At 52.1% G+C, this 21,467-nt stretch overlaps 2 protein-coding genes across 3 annotated transcripts in view; both read right to left on the reverse strand.

The window, feature by feature from the left end:
• Positions 1–260: 260 nt before the first annotated feature.
• HSBP1 (heat shock factor binding protein 1) lies at positions 261–1,398 on the reverse strand. Of its 2 annotated transcripts, XM_004584056.3 has the most exons (4): positions 1,211–1,368; positions 1,021–1,087; positions 713–833; positions 261–304 (listed from the first exon to the last, which is right to left on the reverse strand). In XM_004584056.3, exons 1-3 carry the CDS (start codon positions 1,253–1,255, stop codon positions 715–717), a joined length of 231 nt encoding a protein of 76 aa, XP_004584113.1. In that variant the 5' UTR covers positions 1,256–1,368; the 3' UTR covers positions 261–304; positions 713–714. The 2 variants fall into 2 exon arrangements, with proteins under 2 accessions (XP_004584113.1, XP_058530344.1); XM_058674361.1 differs by lacking the exon at positions 261–304 and having other exon boundaries at positions 713–828; positions 1,016–1,087; positions 1,211–1,398.
• Positions 1,399–6,795: 5,397 nt separating this feature from the next.
• The window catches only part of CDH13 (cadherin 13), an 853,721-nt gene continuing 839,049 nt past the window's right edge, over positions 6,796–21,467 (reverse strand). Inside the window, exons 13-15 of the mRNA XM_058674822.1 lie at positions 15,648–15,881; positions 12,364–12,582; positions 6,796–8,012 (exon numbers count right to left, since the gene is read on the reverse strand). Of these exons, the coding sequence (XP_058530805.1) occupies positions 8,005–8,012; positions 12,364–12,582; positions 15,648–15,881 (461 nt within the window). The 3' untranslated portion in view covers positions 6,796–8,004. The remainder of the gene's footprint in view (positions 8,013–12,363; positions 12,583–15,647; positions 15,882–21,467) is intronic.

Raw genomic sequence — 21,467 nt, forward strand, 5'->3', positions numbered from 1 at the left:
AACTGCACAGGAACCTTACCAAATAGCAACTACTACAAAAGGGATGGCAGCAAAGAGGTGACCTCACACACACACTAACAATGGACTGTGTTATGCTGGAACCCTGAAGGGTTAGTGTTTAATAACTCAGAGCACAACGATGGAGGGCGAAGACACCATGTTTAAGAGCCCGTAGGGCTGTGGGGAGGGGTCACTCTAACCTAGCTGCCTGGCACGGGGGAACCACACGGAGTCAGCCACGCGGAGCCCGGCGGTCTTGCCCAGGGATCCGGTGCTGTGGACGGCAGTGCAAACGCCCAGCAACCTGCGGAGGAGGGAGAGGCTGTCAGCTGCGGCTCCTGTGCTCAACCCGGCCCGCGTTCTCTGCACACAGTCCGGGTAGCCTCTCTGCGCTCTCCCCGGCCCTCTGCTGGCATTCTGCTCACTCGCCGCCCAGTAACCTGGCAACCTCTGAGAGGCGAGTGTCACCCTCACTGCTGCTACACAAAGCCCCAGGACAACCTGGCAGCTTGCAAACTGTGTCCTGAAGGGACTGGAGAGGACATCACACACACACACCCTCTGCTCCCAGGAGCAAGGATGACAGGGAGACGGTCCTAACAGTGCCACCTAACTCCCACAGGTGCCCGGGCGTCCCGCGGTGCGGGGGGGACCGAGTCAGGCGGCCGGGATTTGTTTTCTTCCCCTCTCCTTTAAGCGTTCCCTCCCTCACCCTCAACTCTTGTGTGTGGCAGGTATCTTGTTCTCGCCTTCCAGCTCCTCCACCCCGGCCTGGGTCATGAGGTCTGCGATGTTCCTCTCCAGGTCGTCGATGCGGCTGCTCATGTCGTCGAGTGGCCGGGTCAAGGAGGACGCCCGGCTCCTGCCCCGGCCCTCCCCGCCTCCCCCGGTGGCCTGGGCAGCTGGCGGGGCAGCGGCCGGACCCCACCGAGCCCGGGGACCCGGGGTGAGGGCCGCGCTGGGCCGGGCTGCAGGGCACCCACCGCCCGCCCCCGGGGCCCAGCGTAAGCGCAAGGATATTCCTCCCGATGATCTGGTCGGACATGGTCTGGAATTTATCTTGCATCTGCTGCAGAAGCGTCTGCACCTAGAAACGCCGCAAGCGTTCTGGGCCTCGGCCTGGGCTCGCTGCCCGCCGGCTCCCCGACGCCGCACCCCCGGGCGCGCCCGCCCCGAGTCCCGCCGAGGCCGGGCCTGAGCTGTCTCTTACCACCGACGTGAGGTCCTGCACCGTCTTGGGGTCCGTCTCGGCCATCTCCCCGGTTCCCAGCTTGGCGGCGATGTCTCAGACCGACACCTACACTTCCGTTCGTCCGCGTAGACGCCCCGAGCCGCTGCTTCTCGCGAGGACACGGAACTTTCGCGGGACCGCGGGGGTTTGTGGGGCTTGTAGTTTTCGTCCCGGATCCTAGCAGCACGGAAACCTCGAGCTTCCGTTCTGACGCGAGGACCCGCAGAGCACTTCCGGGCCACTTCCCCAGAGCTCCGCCCATCTCCACGTCCGGCAGTGGAGGAAGAAACTCAAGCCACGCCGGAAATACGGCAGAGCAGCCCGGAAGTGGCTTGGTGGTCTTGCCTGGGCTATGGTGACAGATGGCCCTGGTTTTGTTTCGTTCTAGAAAACATCCGGTACACACTTGTTGCCCCCAGGTCAAGAAACATGGCCGGGACCCGTAGCCTATCGGCTAAAGTCCTCACCCTGAACGCTCCAGGATCCCTATGGGCGCCGGTTCTAATCCCGGCCGCCCCACTTTCCCATCCAGTTCCCTGCCTGGGACCTGGGAAAGCAGTCAAGGACGGCCCAAGGCCTTGGGACCCTGCACCCGCGTGGGAGACCCGGAAGAGGTTCCTCTCTTCAGATCAGCCCAGCTCCGGCCGTTGCAGCCGTTGCAGCCACTTGGGGAGTGAATCAGCAGACGGAAAATCTTCCTCTCTGTCTCTCCTCCTCTCTGTATTTCTGCCTTTCCAATAAAAATCTTAAAAAAAAAAAAAAGGATAAAGAAACATTCTGCTGGGTGTGAGGAATGGACATCACCGTTTGTGCGGCTGGCTTGAAGCGTGGATGTGCTCCTGCTGCCTGTGGAATCCATTTCCTCAGACTGCTGTAACAAGGATTCCTTAAGGAGTGGGTTCAAACAGCAGAAGTGGAAGCCCGAACATCTGAGCCGCTGGCGTCAGTCGGTGTGGTAGCTTTAGCAGGTGTCTTCCAGCTTCCCTGGCAGCCACGAGCGATGGCCTGGGGTCCCTGGGCCTGCTTACTTGCGGCTGCATCACTTCCATCTGCTTCCGTCCTCACACAGCCTTCTCTCTCCTTGAGTATGTCTCCCCTTCTTGTGAGGACGCCAGTCACTTTGGAAGCAGGCCCCCTGTCATACTCCCATGGACCTTATCTTAAGCCAATGCACCTGCTACCCTGTTTCCATGTAAGGCCACAGCTCACATACTGATGGCTGGGAATTCCACACATCTTTAGTGTGTGTGTGTGGGTGGCATGACTCCACCTGTAAGCGTAACACGAGCTGCAACTGAGTAGCCTTGGGCTGCTCACAGCCAGCCCCCTGGGGTGGGGGCTCTTGCACCACACGCAAGTCTGGGACCCTGAATCCCTAGTCGGGGGGTCTGCTGTGAAGTTTTTTTTTTCTCTTCGCCTTCCCCCCTTTTTTTCCTCTGCAAGAGACTGGAGAAGTAGCGCTCCTCCCACCCCATCTCTGCTCCTGATTTAACGTTTCCTTCCGTGGATGTGAGCGAATCCGATACTCTGAGTGAAGGCTTTATTTGTTTATTCCACTTAAACAGTGTGCCTCCTTTGTGTGGAGACTCTGGACTGTTAACAGGCTGCTTTACATGAAAGCTGCACTCCCTCAGAGGCAAGGCTAATAAACTTAGTACCCCGGGCTGACACGCAGAGCCTTGCTGAATGCTGTTCCATTAACAAAGCGGCTGTATTACATGTAAGGCCCTGCAATTAACCTTCACAGATCGGTTTTGAACAACCTTCATTTTTAACCTTTATTGGAGTTGACGTCTTGTCTCCTGTTGGCATTTTTTTCCTCTTTTTAGATTAATTGCCTGCTCTAACTGTCTTCTCCCCTGGCAGCATGGATTGGCTTTAGGGCGCCTGTGGAAAGGCGTTTCGCCTGGGGCCGGACCTCTGTCCCTGTGCTTTTTCTTGAATCTGTGCTGACCAACATGCGCACGTGCACGTGTTTGCCCACTGAAGGGATGACCCGAGCTGGACCTTCGAGAAATTCTGATTCCTTCTCCTCCTAGGCGCTAACAGGCCCACCTGGGAGTCCCCTTCTTTGCTTCTCTCCAAGAGGTGCAGGTTCCTGCTGGGACTCCCACCCCTGGTGGGTGGAGCTGTGGGAAGCTCAGGACACACTGCCTCCCCCGTTAGGCTCCCGGTCTTTTGGTGGCTGTGTCCTACCCATCCAGCCTGCCACACTCAGGGTTTGGGCCTCGCACTCCTGGAGGGTGACCTCATGGTCTGTCCTTACAGAAAATGGAGCCCATCAGGCCAGGGCCCTGGATTCTGGTCCTGATGCCCACACCTCTCCCAGGCTTTCTGTCTCAGGAACGTGGCTTTCCTTGGGTACAAGGCTGCCACTGGTCCAAAGTGGAGCCCATCTCTTCCATCAACCCCTGGAATTTGCTTCCTCAGCTCCTCTCTTCTTTCCAGTGAATCCTTCTTCTCCCTACAGAAAAGCAGCAGAAAGACAAGAGTAATAGAAAATCAAACCCTGCCCCATGCGAGGTGAACCTTCATGGACGCTTTGTACTCCATACCCAAGGTTCTAGAATGTTCTAGGAGGATGTGGCAATGCCAGAGACGAGGTTCACTTGTTCACCTGCCATTCCCTCAGTTTTGCTTCTTTGTCAACTCTTAGGATGATGCTGGATGGCGTCTGTGAGGCATCTTGGCTATGAGTGTCTGGGACACAGGCTCTCAGCTGGGTGTTCCTGTGTTCTTGAGCTGTTTCTTTCAGCCCTGATCCTCTGGAAGAATCTCTTTCCTAGAACTTTGCTGGAGGCAGGTTGTACCTCAAAGGCAGTCACACTTTCGGGGTTCATCGTGTTTAATTGCTGCTCAAGTGTTTCCCAAGTGACACTGGTTTTTAATGCATGGCAGTCACCTATGGTTTTTTTTTTTTATATGATCACTACAGAATCACCTCGTGGAAGACGACAGCTGTAATGCTAATTTGGGCAGTGTTTCTATGTTGCAGCTGATCAAGGTGTACGAGGTGACACAGGTCTGTGGGGACGTTGTGATGTCCTATGATGAGAGTCTAGAAGATTCTACCTCAAAAGAGGATGGGCAGCCAGAGGTTTGAGGGGACATGCTCCTGTGGAATTCCTAAAGGGGAAGGGTGATGGGGCTGAAGTGGGGCAGCGTTGAGCAGCTCCTTGTGCTGGTTAAGGATGCTTTGGGATTCCTGCAGTACAGAGTGCCTGTTCTTGTCTTGTCACCTGGGCCCTGGTCCCTTTTGAATATCTGTGAAAAAACGTGTTGATGATTTCTGAAAGTGTGTGTCTGACAGCAGGTGATTTTTGTCATCAGGACAATGCTGATCTGGGCAGGACAATGTGGAACTCTTTTGGTGTGGTTTCCATGTTCAACTCTTTCATCATCTAGACACATGCATGATACGTAACATGGCTATATTACTTCCTAAAAGAACTGGTTTAAAGGAAGTAGCAGAAAGTGGAATGTTCAGTGTACACGTATGGTGACTTGATAAGCCACCTCTCCTGGACTTCAGGACTTCAGAGTGAGAATGGCCACTATTTCCCTTGAGCCATTGGCTCCCCGGTATCCCTGCCGAGCAGCTGGGCACTTGGACATGTGGGCCGTAGGGTTGAAAGAGTCACTGAGCGCGGCAACATGCCAACATGCCTTGTCATGGTGGCAAGCATAGCCAGCTCAGGGGATTACTGTTGGTGTTTAGTAGTCACACAAACAGGAGTTGGTGTTTTCCTCTGCTCACTGTCAATTAGAATGGTTTAAAATGGTGCTTTGAAAATCTGGGATGACTTACCCAAATTTCCGACCAATTCCTTAAGAGTCTACATCTTATCTGGTGCCTATCAGGACACTTAACTGGGTTTCTGCTGCTTTGACAAAGTTTGGCTTTGCTATATCGTCCAAGAGACTCGCAGGTCCATCTGTCTGAGATGACACCCTATGGGAGAGAACTGGCAAAGTGGAGGCAGGTGTTATTGAAATCAGATGGTCTTACCATATTCTCATTGGAGTGAATTATCAGAGATAATTCATGCATTGTGTGTAAGATGGGGAAGAAATGTCTTTCTTAGTGAAGGAACTACGGTGGTTGCTGTATGAATAGAAATGAGCATGGAAAACATGCCTGTTCAGCTGGGTTGTTGGGAAAAGCGATGTTTGGCTGGTTGGCTTTTTAAGTAACTTGGACAAAGATGAAATGTACATACCTTGGTTTTCAGCAAACAGTATAATGTATTCTAGCACAACCTACAGGCAAAACAAAACAAAACAAAACAAAACAAAAAAAAAAACAAAGGCCCCCTTTGGCTTCTAACAAGTGCTCTTTATTTTGTAAAGGAGAAAATCGGTGAGGGGAAGCGAGGCCTGTGCTGCGTGATGGTGAAGTAGCAGCTGTCCTTTTGTCCTTGTGAGTTCCAGCCAGGCTAAGCTGCCGGTTAGATGAGCAAAGGCCTTAGAGGGAGGAGTCATCTTGCTGCTTTGCTCTGGTGAATGGGACAGTGCACAGCCATCTTTCTCTCTGGGGGTGGCTCACACTTGTGCTGGAGGGTGTTCCCACTGTGGGCTAGCATGTGGGCTAGGCTGCCGATCACCCGGACGGCTGAGGAAGCCCCTTGGGTTGTTCTAGGGTGACCATTCTCTCCATGCCTTGTTGGAGGAGGGCAGTGGGGGGCACCCAGGAGGCCTCTGAGGCTTACCTGAGGTAGGCAGTGGTGAGCAAGGCTTCCTGGAGTACAGTCATGGCCTGCTCAAGGCGTGGCCATCTCCTGAGTCAGCGACAGGACTCGCTCGGGAGAAAACACCTTGAGTCTTGGGGCCTGTGGTCAGATGGGCATGACTGTTTCATCAAACTGAGGACAGAGTTCTTGTCGCCTCGGATCACTGGTCATCTTCCCAGCTGATGGTGACATGCAGATGAAGTCATCCAAAGGGGACCGGTAGAGCCCCTGGCCCTGAGCTGGTTCTTCTTTTTTTTTTTTTTAAGATTTATTTATTTTATTACAAAGTCAGATACACAGAGAGGAAGATCTTCCGTCCGATGATTCACTCCCCAAGTGAGCCGCAACGGGCCGGTGCGCGCCCATCCGAAGCCGGGAACCTGGAACCTCTTCCAGGTCTCCCACACGGGTGCAGGGTCCCAAAGCCTTGGGCTGTCCTCGACTGCTTTCCCAGGCCACAAGCAGGGAGCTGGATGGGAAGTGGAGCTGCCGGGATTAGAACCAGCGCCCATATGGGATCCCGGGACGTTCAAGGCGAGGACTTTAGCCGCTAGGCCACACTGCCGGGCCCTGGTTCTTCTGTCTTAATGGACTCTCCTAACAGAGATGTGCCGGGGCCCCAGAATATACTCTTCCTCTAAGACATGGCCCCTGCTGGCAATGTTAGACATGATGTAGAAATCCGCCGCGTTAACCACCAGTACCCGTTTATTTTCATGGAAAAAAAAGCGCCTCTGCATTCTATATGTTCCAAAAAGATTTACTATAGAAACAAATACAATAGATGGAAGTTCAGGTGCATAATTCACTCCAACACAGACAACAGATGCTTCCTGCTTGCTATAGAAGGCTAATCAAAAAGTACAGGTGCAAACATAGATTGCATAAAAAAGCCCGTGGGTGCATGGGTGTGTGTGTGTGTACATGTGCGCATGTGTGACAATCTGCCATGACCCTGACCTAACCTTTGTTGGTGGCTAGCTGTCACAGAAGCCACAGCCTGTCGTGGGTTGCATTTGGGAGAAAAACCTGGTGTGAGGCTTGATGGTGCATTTGTAGTTTGCTCAACAGGAAGCTAACCTTGGGGTGGGCACCGACTTTCCTCTTACCTGTCTGTCTCATGCTCACAGAATGAAAACCAGTTGCTTCTCATACAGAAGAAACAGCTTTTATTTTCAGGTTTGCAAACAACGGTAGTCGAGTCACACAAAGGGTACTTTTACAACTACCTGCATTTACTCTATTGTATGCATGTGGAGGAGAGAAAGGGTGTGAAGTGCGTCACCGGGCTGTCTATACATGTGGGTATATATGTGTAACAACATGGTACCTGCTGGCCTCCTGTGTGACCTCCAGATGGGGCCGTGGCTGGCTGCAGGCCCGGTGGTGCCACAGAGCGTCTCCCGCAATCCGTGCTGCCCCATGGGATGCCCCCAGATCAGACGGATGCCCTTGAGACACTGTCTCCACCCTGTGCTGGCCATCAGAGGGTGAAACCCCTCCTCTGCTTGAGGAGGCCCTGGTGGGGCTGGGGGCTGGCGGGGGTGAAGACTCAGTCGTCTTAGCATCTCCCCTCTCTTTCTGTAACTAATCACGGAAGAGTGGCATTATCAAAACTAGGCTTCTTGCAGTCCCACCCTCTATAAATACCGTGTATATACACATACAGACTCTCAGACATATACAAATAGTAAGCCACAGGCAAAGCCGTGTGGGGGAGCACTGGCCAGCAACGTGTCAACACATCAGGGGAAGTCCTCAGCGGTCCTGCTGCCGCAGGTCACGTTCCCCGTCCTGATCTTTGAACATCTCAGGGCGAAGTCAGAGGATTCCACAAATTAAGAGAGAAAGGAAGATCCCGCCAGAGTGGTGAAGTACAGGCTAAGTGAAATCGCAAATAAACAGAACCTGGGGATGGCCGGGGCCTGGCGTGGAGGTCCACAGCGGGCAACTGCAGTCTTCGGATTTGGACAGATGGTTTGCTTCTGTTCTCCTGTTGCTATGGAAACCTGGAAGTCACGCTCTGGGGGACGCCAGCAGCTCTCACAGACCTGCAGGGCCGGGGAGGGGGCAAGGTGCAGAGTTAGGTTGGGGGTGTCACAGCTTGGTTCAAATGGGACGTGAGAGGTGGTGGGCGTCTGGTGCTCCTCGCCCTGCCTCTGCCCACAGCTCCTCTCCCAGCGGGCAGCCGTAGAGCTCCCGCCAGGGATTCAGCAGGGATTCAGAGCACCAACTGAGACAGAGGCCACGGTTGTCAAAAATGCATCCAGCTGCACACTCAGTGGGTGAATCTGATTGTATGTAAGTGACACTTTGATTAAGAAAGCTAAAATTCAAGCATGGTTTCAGTGGCTGGCTTTGGTTCCTGTTGGTCACTTCTTGCCTGTCTTCTCCTGGGGTGGGAGCCTTCTGGTTTGTTGAAACTTACATCCTTTTCTGTTCCTGACACTGCTGATCAGTGAAGCCCAAAGCAATGATCAAAACAGGTCTCTGGACAAGTCTCTGTGGGTGCTGCTGCAACAGGGCCTGCCTGAGAAACCAGAGGCGGATGGCCGGCCGGCTGGCTTCACCGGGAGGTTCCTCCTTGCCTCATCATCAGCATGCCATTTAAACAACCAAATGGACAGCCACCAATGGCTGTATTTGAGAAATAACGGGGAGAAAGAGTTCTGAGCTGTTGATTCAGTTCTTACATGTCTGCAATGGGCGAGGCTGAGGCAGGACCAGGACCAAAGCTGGGGGTCTGGAACTCAATCCAGACCTTCCCCCAGCAGGCAGGAATGCAAGCACTTGGGCCATCACTGCTGCCTCCCCAGGTCTGCACTGGCAGGAAGCTGGGTTCCGGAGTCAGAGCTGGGAAAGTCGTTCTTGGCGATGTGGCACATGGGGGTCTTCACCACCAACCTGAAATGCTTATCCTGCTTAAACTTTTAAAAATTACTTTCAATTAGTTTTATGATTTGCCTTGTCTTTACATGTCAAAGAAGGGAGTGCTGACTCTTCCGTTTAATTCTCAGTTGCAATAAAGTCACTATACTACCAATGGAGAGGCAGAAGGAAGCTAGCTACAGGGTACCTCGTGAATGGTTATGAGATGTGGTTAATCTTCAGGGCATCTAGGTAGTGCTCAAGACAGTTCATTCTAGAAGCTTTCTTCTTTCTGGAATGTTGACGCTGCAGAAGTCTTCATGCTGGATGTGCTATGTCATTTTGCTGCACACCTCTTCCTGGATCTCAAGTTGTCTGCCACTAACATGAAAGACTGTCATGTTCCTATTCTTAAATCTTGCCTTTCTCTTTCTTTTCCCTATGGAGGGGCAAACCTAGCGAGGCAGGCCATGGGCCAGTGGAAAGGACGCCAGCAGGGTGTCCTGGTTTCCAGCAGGAGCGTGGAGTCGCTCCCCACACAGGTCCTGGGACTCCCTGTGCCCCAGAGTCACCAGGATGGCCTTTAGAATGGGCACTGTCCCAGCACCCCCCACAAGGCAGGTCTCCATGGGCATCAGGCCCAGGTCTGGGGAGATGTCTGTTTAGCAGTTCCCCAGGTGACTGTTGTGCACTCAGCATGGAGATCCCCAGCTGGCAGGTTTCCTGACACCCTCTTGTGGGTTAAGCGAGGCAATGGACAGACCAGTCATGCCCAGGCACCAGGGCAGGCGTGCTCATGAGGGCAATCTGTCTCGGCTTCAGGAGCCTGGCTAGGGTCTGTCGGCATCAGGGGCTATAATCAACTCAGGTGGCTAACCTCCTCTGGCCCATCTTGCTCTGTGGTTACTCTGGGTGCATCTCCTGCCTGATTTTTTCCCCCTCTAAATAATCATTCCTCATTTTTTGTCAGCCCCCAGCCCCAGCTCTCTACCCTCTGAAGATGAAGCTGGTTCCCACGTTACAGATAAGCCGAAAGGAAGACATTCCCTGGAGCCCTGTTGGTTTTCATGGGTTTCCTCCTTCTATTCCATCTGGAGATGCAGTTAGGAAAACAGTGACATAATCCAGGTTAGTGAAGACAAGGACCTGGGGTAGGGGAGGGGGCGTGGGCAGGGGTGGTTGGAAGGGTTGGACTTGGTAGCCGAGAATCCCAAGGGAGACATGGGAGAGTGGTGGTGATGTTGGTTGCTAACGGTGCAGTCACCCGAGGTGAGTCAAGCAGAGGGAGGATGTAAGGGGAGGGTAGGAGCTTGTCCTGGAAATGCATGGCTTGGAGGGCCAGTGTGATACCACAGGGCATCTCCTCCCTGCACGCACCCATGGGGCTCTGGTCCGCATGGAGCTGTATCCCAGGATGCACCCATGGGGCTCTGGTCCACATGGAGCTGTATCCCAGGATGCACCCATGGGGCTCTGGTCCGCATGGAGCTGTATCCCAGGATGCACCCATGGGGCTCTGGTCCGCATGGAGCTGTATCCCAGGATGCACCCATGGGGCTCTGGTCCGCATGGAGCTGTATCCCAGGATGCACCCATGGGGCTCTGGTCCGCATGGAGCTGTATCCCAGGATGCACCCATGGGGCTCTGGTCCACATGGAGCTGTATCCCAGGATGCACTGGGGGACACTGGTCCACATGGAGCTGTATCCCAGGATGCACTGGGGGACACTGGTCCACATGGAGCTGTATCCCAGGATGCACTGGGGGACACTGGTCCGCATGGAGCTGTATTCCAGGATGCACTGGGGGACACTGGTCCACATGGAGCTGTATTCCAGGATGCACCCATGGGGCTCTGGTCCGCATGGAGCTGTATTCCAGGATGCACCCAGGGACACTGGTCCGCATGGAGCTGTATTCCAGGATGCACCCATGGGGCTCTGGTCCGCATGGAGCTGTATTCCAGGATGCACCCATGGGGCTCTGGTCCACATGGAGCTGTATCCCAGGATGCACCCATGGGGGTCTGGTCCACATGGAGCTGTATTCCAGGATGCACTGGGGGACACTGGTCCACATGGAGCTGTATCCCAGGATGCACTGGGGGACACTGGTCTGCATTGAGCTGTATCCCAGGATGCACTGGGGGACACTGGTCCACATGGAGCTGTATCCCAGGATGCACTGGGGGACACTGGTCCGCATGGAGCTGTATCCCAGGATGCACTGGGGGACACTGGTCCACATGGAGCTGTATCCCAGGATACACCTGGGGACACTGGTCTGCATTGAGCTGTATCCCAGGATGCACTGGGGGACACTGGTCTGCATTGAGCTGTATCCCAGGATGCACCCGGGTACACTGGTCCGCATGGAGCTGTATCCCAGGATGCACCCAGGGACACTGGTCCACATGGAGCTGCATTCCAGGATACACCTGGGGGACACTGGTCCACATGGAGCTGTATTCCAGGATACACCTGGGGGACACTGGTCCACATGGAGCTGTATCCCAGGATGCACCCATGGGGCTCTGGTCCGCATGGAGCTGTATCCCAGGATGCACCCGGGGACACTGGTCCGCATGGAGCTGTATCCCAGGATGCACCCGGGGACACTGGTCCGCATGGAGCTGTATCCCAGGATGCACCCGGGGACACTGGTCCACATGGAGCTGTATCCCAGGATGCACCTGGGGGATTATGGTCTTCATGGAGCTGGACACACAGCGAATGATGCTGTCAAGTGTGACCTTCTACTGCCCATGCCCACTGTCACCTGGATGTGCCATCGTGTGCGCTCTTTTTAAATGGCCATTTCCCCAACTTACTCATTCACAATTACACATACTTTCTCAAAATGTAAACAGCGAGGTGGCCAGCATGGATGCTGTGTAATTGCTAAGGTTAAAATTGAGCCCTAACTCTATAAATAGGAAGTCACTGACGTATTTATTCCTTTTATGCTCACATCTATACTACTCAGTATCAAGAACTCCTCTGGTAAAAGATCGTGTCTTCATATGACAGTCATGGCTTTCAGGCAGTGAGGGAAGTGTGAATCTTCCATCTTCCTTTTTCCCTGACAGCCCTGAATTCTCAAGACTATTCTTAGAAAAACACAGTTATCTATTTTAACATGGCAAGAAGTTATTTTCCATAATGGGGAAGAGAGAGAGAGAAAGGTTGAACCTCCCCCATCCCCTACCCCTGGTAGACCAGCTGGCCAAGGTGGGCATGTTGTCCTGGCTCACACCAAGTGGCAGCAGGAGCCGGTTCAGCTGATCAGGACAGCGAGGAATACCTTCACACAGAACTGAGACAAGCAAGCAGGGGCCCGGTGGTCGAGTGGAATCGGGGCGTTCTTCAGATGTTACTAATTAGTTGCAGTGTGTTTACAGGTAATATTTTCTGTCATTCCCACACAAGTCAAAGCTGACTTATTGGAAAGACAGATGGGAAAGCAATGGGTGTGTGACCCCGGCTGAGTGCCGCTCCTATGCCTGTGTGGGTGTGGGACAGAGTGCAACTTACAGGCTATACTGAAGAGCGTGACGAGCAAGGCCAAGGCCAGGCTGGCGCGCAGGGCCCCCGTGGAGTTGCAGTCCACTTTGGAATTCTTGCAGGAACACACTTGTACCCTGAGATCTGTGATGTTTGTCATGGGAGGCGTCCCCGAATCTGTCACCATGATGGGCAGGTTGTAGTTGGCTTTGTTCAGGTTTTGCAGCAGGCTCACCAGGGCGTGCGTGTCTGTGAAAGCAAGGGAGGGACTTGGTGAGACATGGTTAGGCTTTTCCCAACTGGGAGAATTGGGTGTGCTGACTGCGCTCACACAAAACAAGTACTGCCTTTGCAGTTAGGCTCATAGGCGAGTTTTGACTGAAACTTGCTCTAGCCATGTTGCAAGCATGCAGCACCAAGTGTGGCCGGTGGCTCCTGTAACAGACAGAGCAGGCAGAGGAGGCCTCTGTCCTCCCAGAATTCTATAATTCAGTGCTACTGTGGTCAGTTTCAAGGAGACCCAGTGTTATAGAAATGGCTGGGTACCAAGAACTCCTCCCTGAAGGTTCATTCATTACATCTGTAAAGCCATCTTGACAAAGATGGTACTGACATCTAGAAAGCTAATGCAGAAATCCACCTGCTCTGAACTGGGCAGCACCCTTGTGTACTGTCACAGAGATGGGTTCCACACTGTTGGTATCCTTCCTTGGACCTTAGCCTGATATGTGCTGGAAACACAAGCTTTCTGTCTCCTGTGCTCCATCTCTGCCACCACCCAGGCCACGGGGTGGCACCCAGAAGTGGCCACCCCACCTGGCCTGTTCTTTAGCTTTGGACAATGTCTTTTTTTAAAATGGTATTTGTTTATTTTATTTGAAGTCAGAATTACAGAGAGAGAGAAAAAGAGAGAAAGAGCCAGATGATGACAATGGCTGGGGCTGAGCAAGGCCAAAGCAAGTTCTCTCAAGCCTTCCCACTCCACGTGGATGCAGAGGCCTGGGCACTCGGGCCGTCCTCTGCTGCCTTCTCTCGTGCATCGGCAGGGAGCTGGATCCGAGTGGCTGGGACACAAAGGGACACCCATATGAGATGCTAGCATTGCAGGCAGCGGCTTTACCCACTGTGCCCCAGTGCCAGCCCTAACTACTGTCTTTTCAGTCATTCCACGGATCGGTCAAGCCGCTCGGTTCTTGCCACATCCATGCTGAGTACTCGGAAAGGAACTGGAGACAAGAGTTGCGAAGGCATGTCCCACTTAATGAAACAAGGAATAGTGGCAAGAATGACATTGGATGAAGACTGGTCATCACCATAGGTGACAGCAGCAGACAGGACCAATGTGATGAGCACTTTTGGAATGGTGGCTTAACTGGAGGCACAGTTTCTGATTTCCCTCCCACAGAAGAGAAACCCTTGAATGAGAAAGTTTCCGGCTGGTGTGAGTAAGTGGTGATTATTCAGGATGGCTGCCACTATAAAAACTAGCAAATCACCCACCAACAAGAGAAGAACCATTTTAATTTAAAATAATCAGCTCAACAGAATCTGTTCTTTAAATGGGAATAAAAATAGAGAAACAGGGCAATAGAATCAATGACAATGGAAAGGCGCTAATAAAAAGATAGGAGACAGGGCTATAACAACACAGAGAGAGCTACGAGAGTCTCTAATGGGAAATTTGATGCACAACTGTACAATACATTTTCAAAATGTAACGAATGAGTGACTCCCAGCCCCCGTCAGAGCTGCTCCAGCTGATGTCAGAAGCGAGCCCTGCTGCGGTCAACAGCATGATGGCAGGAGACACGCATTGCCACACACAGGGGTGTCCAGTGTGAGCGCGTGCTAGTCTTTCTTTGCTTTTGGCGTGACTGGATGACAGGGAGAACTTAGCACACATTGGAAGAGCGGGGGAGGCTCTCTGCGATAGGCTCTTCGGGTCTCAGCCTTCAAAAGGCACACAGGGAAACACTGGGTCATGTTTTTAATTCTGCCTGCCCACGAGGAGAGACTGATGCAAGGAGACGCTACTTGCCAGTTTCATCAAAGAGAGAAAGGCTATGAGGATGAAGGCCAAGTGTGGAAGGGCAAGCCAAGTTCACTGGAAACCCTAAGTCAGCTTTGCAGAGGTGCACACCCAGAAGGGGAGCATGGAGATGGTGGTGTCTGTGCCGGCGCTTCTCGCTCCTGCGGGCCTCCTAGGAGACAGGTGTCTTGTCAGGTGATGTGTGGGCACAAGCAAGGAGCCCCGCTTTTCAGGGGGTGAAAACTGGGTTGGAGACCAGTATCCTGTGCAAGCCATGACATAGACTATGTGGGGTTTAATTAATAAAAGACCAGGGTGCGATGGTTTAATGGCTAAATCCTCACCTTGCAAGTTGCTGGGATCCCTGACTGCTCCACTTCCCATCCAGCTTCCTGTTCATGGGCTGGGAAGGTAGTAGAGGATGGCCCAGGCCTTAGGATTTGCACCCACATGGCAGACCCTGAAGAAACTCGTGAGTTTGGATTGGCTCAGCTCTGGCCATTGTGGCCATTCAGCGAGTGAACCAGTAGATGGAGGATCTTTCTATTTTTCTCTCCGTAAATCTGATCTGCCTTACCAATAAAAATAAACATTTTTTTTAAAGGAGGGGGGAGCTGGGACTGTTATGTAGCCTATTAAGCCTCTGCCTATATTGCTGGCAAACTATGTTTGTATCCCGACTGCTTCTCCTCCCTTTAGTGGCCTGCTGATGTCCCTGAGAAAGCAACAGGAGACAGCCCAAGGGTTGGGCCCCTGCACCCATGTGAGAGACCTGGAAGAAGCTCCAGGCTCCTGGCTTCAGACATGTCCACCTCTGGCCCTTGTGGCCATTTGGAGAGAGAACCAGATGGAAGATCTCTGGTTATCTTTCTCTGTAAATATAAATACATCTTAAAATAGGTGTGGTTTTTTTTAAGGAAGAGCAAGAAGAATGACTGGCGGTCTTGTGGCTGGGTACGCCCGCTGGCAGGAATGCAGACTGCAGATGTGGCCATGGAGGGTGGCGAGTCTGGTCAAATGTAGGGCCCACAGCACGCAGTGTGGGACAGGGCAAGGAGGGACAACGCCCAGAGAAGATGTCTGTGCTTCCAGTGAGGGGAAGTGGGGATGCAGTATTTGTACAAAGAAGGAATCTGCTGGTGGGGAGACTGTCAGCATTCGAGGGCGTGCGCAATTCTAACCACAGGCACAGAAACACGGGAGTCGGGGAGGAGGCGCCCTGGGGAAAGAGGAACTGTGCAGTGAGGGTGGGGAGAATGAGGTGGAAGGCTTTACACCGACTTACTGTTGATCTTGGAGATCTTCCAGACCTTGTCAGGAACGGTCTGCTTGTGAATTTCAAACTTGAACGGGTCGGTGTTGGGGTGAAGGTCCTTGTCGGACGCTCCCAGGATGACGACGCTGAGATTTTTGGCGTCATCGCAGACTTCAGCCACCGTGGGGTGGAGGACAGGAGCGTTGTCATTCACGTCTTCCAGGGTCACCAGCAAGGTGCCGGTGCCGGTGGCGGGCGGGCTGCCTGTGGAGAGCAGGGGAGATGCGGGCTGAGGACGCAAGTGGTGCGGTTCCTGCGGGTGCACACCACTCGCTACCTCTTGCTGGTGGGCGTGGTTTCAACGGAAGCCGCAGAGCTACACTGCATTATTTTTGTGTAGTTGAACAGTTTACGAAACCTTTTAGAGTACAGAAGATTGAACTTCTTCAGCCTTAGTACCAGGGTATTTCCAAACATTCGAGGAAAATGGAATTAAAAGATAAGTTTATTTTTGTGCAACAAGTTTTCAAAATCCACACTTAAGAGGAGGTTTTCTAAAAGTTCCTGATAAAGGATGCATTAGGAGCAACTGCTGTGGATTCCAACTTTTCTGTTGCATCAAAATAGACTTATCTTTTAATTCTATTTTTTTTGTAGACTTTCTCAAGTTCCCCCATATTTTATCTTTATAATACTAAGCTTTTGACACAAAAGCCATGCCAACATATTCAAGGTCACTCAGAGTGGAGATAACAGGTCTTGACTTTCCCTGTTTATCAAGTTGGACCTTTTATCTAAACAGCCAGGTGTTTACAGATGGTGCTGCCAGGGGGAGGGTGAAGAAGGCCTACAGGGGACAATGGCTTGCTTGGAGCATGTCTGTCCTAACTAGGGAGTTGACCTATCCAGAAAGAGTTCCTGAGGGCTGGGGCCACCACGGGGGCTGGGGCAGGGGACAAAATGGAGTTAGAAAGGCGGGTTGGCAATGAGAAACAAAGCCGTCAGCTGGCTGCTGGGACGGTGGGACCAAGCAGAGTATACGATCTCCGTTTGAAGCCTCATGCCAGCTGCCATTCCCAGCACCACTGCGGTCGCTTCTTGAAGCACGCTGCTGTCATTATTTTTAAAAGGCCTTGTGACCACCCAACATGTTGTTCACTTAAACAGAACACATTGCCTGAGACTCAGCTTGACTTATTCAAGTTTTCTCTGAGTCCATTTCTAATCATAGGAGTTTGCTTTGGGGACAAACTGCTCATCAGTGGCTTGTGACTTGCTGCGAGATTTGGAGCTGAACCTGTAGGTCACAAGTTGTACAGGTTATCCTCCTGAGGCACCTTGACAAAGTCCCCTTTTATTGCCAGTGTGGTGTTCCAGCCAGCTTGGGTTTCGATCTTGGTTACACAGAATGCTAACAACTGTGTACTGTCACAATAATATAGTCCTTCACAATGAGCCATAAGTCCATCATTCTGCTATTTAAGTGTATTCTGACATTGCGGACATGGACAGTGGCGGAGAGTCCAGCATCCTACTGTCCGGATACATCCAAACAGTTCCATTGGGTATCCATCTTTGATTTGGAAGTAGATTCACACTGCATTATACCCTCACATCTGTCTGTGATAGTCTCTACTACACAGTTACCATCCATCCCCATAAATGAAAAGCCATAAAACAAAATCAACAACAGAGAGAGAAACAGAAAATTTATAACAGCATTTAACATGGTACTGAATGACCAATGTGTCGCTGAAGAAATGAAAAAGAAAAGCAAATACTTTCCTGAGGCAAACGATGCTATTGTGTGATCTATGCGTCAGTGAGGAAATTAGTAAGAAAACAAAACCTTTTTTTGAACGAATAAAAAAAAATCAAAGCCCCTGAGATGTAGCAAAAATAGTATTGAAAAGGCTATTGATCTTGTATTTGCTGCCTTGTATCAGAGAGAACCTATGATATTTGTCCTTTTGGGATTGACTTGTTCACTGAGCACAATGATCTCTAGTTGGATGAGGGTTTATAAAGGTTTGGCTGCTCTTCTAAGCCATGAGGTTGAAATGCCATGGACCAGTACCAACCCCTGGCATGGCTCCATATTTTTATCCTTATTTGCATTTACCCACATTTCCAAGTTTAGTTTTATCCTACCTTGCACTATGGTTATTTTTTGAAGTGCATACTGAGGTTCCATTTTCGTGTCCCACGGGGGGTGGGAGGGTGGTGAGTGACCTTCCAGGGTGGGTGTGTAGTGCGCAGCCGCCTGGCCCAGTGAGGCCGCGAGCAGCACGCTGTAGGTGTGGACAGCGACTGACACAAGCAGAAAGGGGGCAGCGGTGGTCTTGGTGTGGTGACAGCCTCAGGACGGAAAGGTAACTGAGGGGCTTGGAAGGCACTGAGGCCCGGGGAGAGTCCTGGTTTTGGTGGGCAGATCCTCAGAGAGGCTGCAAGGGGACAGCAGGAGGGCAGGGCCTAAGGCGGGCGTGGGCGCAGCTTCCTGCCGATGGTCCGTCCCACTCCTGCGCCTGTGCATGTGGGCAGCTCAGGAGGAATGCCGGGCTGAGTAGGCCGTTAGGGGGACTCCAGCATAGGCACGTGTGGATGGCAGTTTGTGGGAGGTTGTGGCTGGGGCCGGGCACCTGTGTTGGGCCCAGCCATCACGCCAGTCAGTAGTGTGGAGATAGGAACCGAGCCTCGGCTGGTTGCAGAAGGCCGTAGGCAATTGCTATGCTGTGACCACTGGCTGGTGGGCTGGGCTCTCCCCATGTTCTGAGCTCCGACTGTGCCGCTGCTTCGGAGCCTCCTCACAAGCAGTCACGTTAGGTGTGCTTCCTGCAAAGATGAGGTGACTATCCCACGTTAGCAGCAGCGGATCATGTGTCTGAGAGCAGGGGCTTGGGGATGCATTCCAAGCTGTTCTATGGATGCATGATACTGCAGACAGCATTCAGCTCTGCCGGCTTCCCTCCTGCTCACCCACACCTATGATTATGTCTGATTTATAAATTATGTCTGGGAAGCAATTACTAATAACAAAGAAGAACAATTACAACAATGTGCTATAATAAAAGTTACTCAAAAGCTTAATTTATAGATGAGGCATAGTCCAAGATTCACAACAGTAAACTAATGATAAAACAGAACAAGTCTGACAATATATTATAATAAAACTACTTAAGATATATGAGTTGATTATTTCTGGGGGTTTCCAATGACTTGTTTCAGACCGTGGTTGACCAGGGGTGCCTGGACATGCGGAAAGCAGGAACTCCGGGAAGGGAGCCACTGGCCTCCTGCCTTCTGGCTTTGGCCCCACTGCAGAAGGTGATGGGAACACTTGGACAACGGCTGAGACCCCAGCGCCAGGCAGCTGGAAGCATGGGGCTCAGCGTGTGGGCATTGAGGGGCTGTGGCTGGCCTCAAGCACGGCAGAAGGGCTGAGCTACATCCTTCTGCAGCCGTTAGCCGGTGGGGCGACAGCTGTCCTGCAGAGGGCCCCACGAGGTGCAGGGGGTGGGACGGGCACAAGGTCGAGTCTCCCACCTGGATCAGAAACTCAGAGGTTTCCCTGAGCCTCCCCATTGTTCAGACTGCACATGTATGTACCTTTTATCTCGTCACTAATAGACACGACTGGAAACACAGCATGATCTTAATTAAAAATATATACGTAGATACAATTAGAAAAAGACTAGGAAGAAATATATCAGCACTCAAATGGTGATTATCTCTCTAGGTAATTACCATTACAATAATGCTTTCCGCTATTTTTAATTTTCTTACAATAACCATGATTGCTGTGATAATCAGAAAAGGAAACCTTAAACGCAAAAATTATATAGAGACTGAAAATTTTTTTCCCTGAATTCTACCTTGTTTTTTTCTTACTCCACTCGTCTTTGCAACAAGCTGATTACCATCGCCACGACCTGAGTTTAGAACACGTTCACCAGTCTGAGAAGAAATCTCGGGGGGGCGGTCCTGTGCCCACTGGCCCACCCACGCCCACCCTGCAGCTGCCTCTCTGCTTTCCGCACAACGGCCTGCTCGGGACATTCCTCATGCATAGGATCCTAGGCCAAGGGGCCTGCGAGTGAGAACCACACACAGGGTGAGGGTGGTCCGGGGGGAGGAAGGGATGTGGCTTTATATACATATGCATATTATTTATTTTGGTGAGCCTTGGAAGCATGACAATAGTATTGATTAACAAGCACAGAATGGTGGAGACCCAGGCAGGCTTAAACCTGAGCGTGGAGAGTGGGTGGAGGAGGACCAGTTAGAAGGTTGGGACCTGGTTAATGACAGTAAGAAGGGCCAGAGGGAAGGCTGGGAGGGTGCAGGGCCCACGGCAGCTCTGGGAGGTAGGACTGCGAGAGTCAGGGCGGCCAGCACGTGGCCCGAGGACTGACCGGCTCATGGCAACGCACATGCTGAGCCGTGCATTGGGATGTGTGGAAGAGAACCAAGCAGCACGTTCCTTGGCAAGATGAGCTGAGCTGGCCATGATGGGCTTTGCAGTTTCTTTCCCATGGAAATGGATGAAAGTGCTGTGTGCGAGAGGCTGATTTGTCTGGTCCACGTGGAAACATCCCCTTGTACCACTGCCGACGGAGGCGTAGGCAGAGGGAGGCGTTTTCCGCCTTTGCACCTGCTCTGCAGGTGGCACTCTGTGATCCCTCCCTTCCTTGGAGAAGTACCAAGGACACCGCCAAGGTGGTCTTTCCCAGATGTCCATGCAGGGATGAAGCTGAGAAACTCCGGGTTCCACTCTGTTCACTGGGACATATCTAGGCTGCGTTGCGGATTTTTCAGATGTTGCCATAACAGCCCACCAGGCAGGTGGCCTTATCCCCTTTCTGCAGATTGGAAAACTGAGGATGGCAGAGCTCCAGCTTACACCTAGGGCTGCAGAGCTGAGAGACAGGACTGGGCTCATTCCACCGTGAGGTTGAGTCCCAAGCCCATGAGCTGCAGGGATGGAAGTGGGCACATCTACTGGCACATGTGAAGGGTTCTTTCAATGGGTTCATTTTGTCAGGGAAAAAATTATAGCCAGGATTTCCAACAGGATTGATAGTTTATGGGTACCTGAAATGATGAGGAATGGTTGGGTTTTCAGTTTCCTTTTCTTCCTCAACATCATGGCTGTGTTAAGCTGGCACAATTGGGGTATGATCATAATTTATGACTTGATTTGGCCTGAACTAACAACCTTTAAGTGAAATCAATCCAGCTAATTATACGGTGCCCCCACGGGGTCCGAGCTCAGCTGGTCTGTGGAAGGGGCCATGTCACCACTTGCAGGTTTTTCTGAAGTTGCCTTCCCTCCCACTCCCAGTTTGGGGGCTGAGTTTTTTCAGGGTTCGGGAGGCATTCCCTCCTCCTCGAAATCCATCTCAACCCACTGATGAGGTCAGAATGTCTATTATGGACGGCACTGAGGAAGAAGGCAGGCTGGGACGTGACAGAGCGAAGTCTTCTGCTCCAGCTTCGCAGCTGCTGGGCTTGGGGCCTGCGTGTTTTCCTGGGGACTCATGGCGCATGTTTCACTGATGGATGCAAATACATTTTGGTGGTCAGCCTTGTTTCTAAGCCGGCCATCTCCCCCCACCCCCGCCGTTCCTTTACATGGAAATAGATGGGGAAACACGACGCGCTGGGTCATCATGGGAATCCTTCCAATGGACTCTAAACACAGCCTAGGCTTCCTGGTTCAAACTAGTTCCTAAGCACCAAGACCCAACAAGAGGTGGGGAGAAATACCCCTGTTATCTCCTTTAAGGTGTCTTCATGGCACATGCCTGGGAGGAGGGCATCTGGGTTTCCTGGAACCTGGCACAATTTTGG

Source organism: Ochotona princeps, chromosome 16, assembly GCF_030435755.1.
Source record: "Ochotona princeps isolate mOchPri1 chromosome 16, mOchPri1.hap1, whole genome shotgun sequence".
NCBI lineage: Eukaryota > Metazoa > Chordata > Mammalia > Lagomorpha > Ochotonidae > Ochotona > Ochotona princeps.

What these genes read in the sequence shown, in the direction of transcription:
- HSBP1 (XM_004584056.3), bottom strand. Translation starts at nt 1,255, where the DNA reads ATGGCCGAGACGGACCCCAAGACGGTGCAGGACCTCACGTCGGTG. An exon ending in TGCAGGACCTCACGTCGGTG is followed by an intron (nt 1,088 to 1,210) that starts GTAAGAGACAGC and finishes CGGCGTTTCTAG; the next exon opens with GTGCAGACGCTTCTGCAGCA. An exon ending in CGACCAGATCATCGGGAGGA is followed by an intron (nt 834 to 1,020) that starts ATATCCTTGCGC and finishes TGACCCGGCCAC; the next exon opens with TCGACGACATGAGCAGCCGC.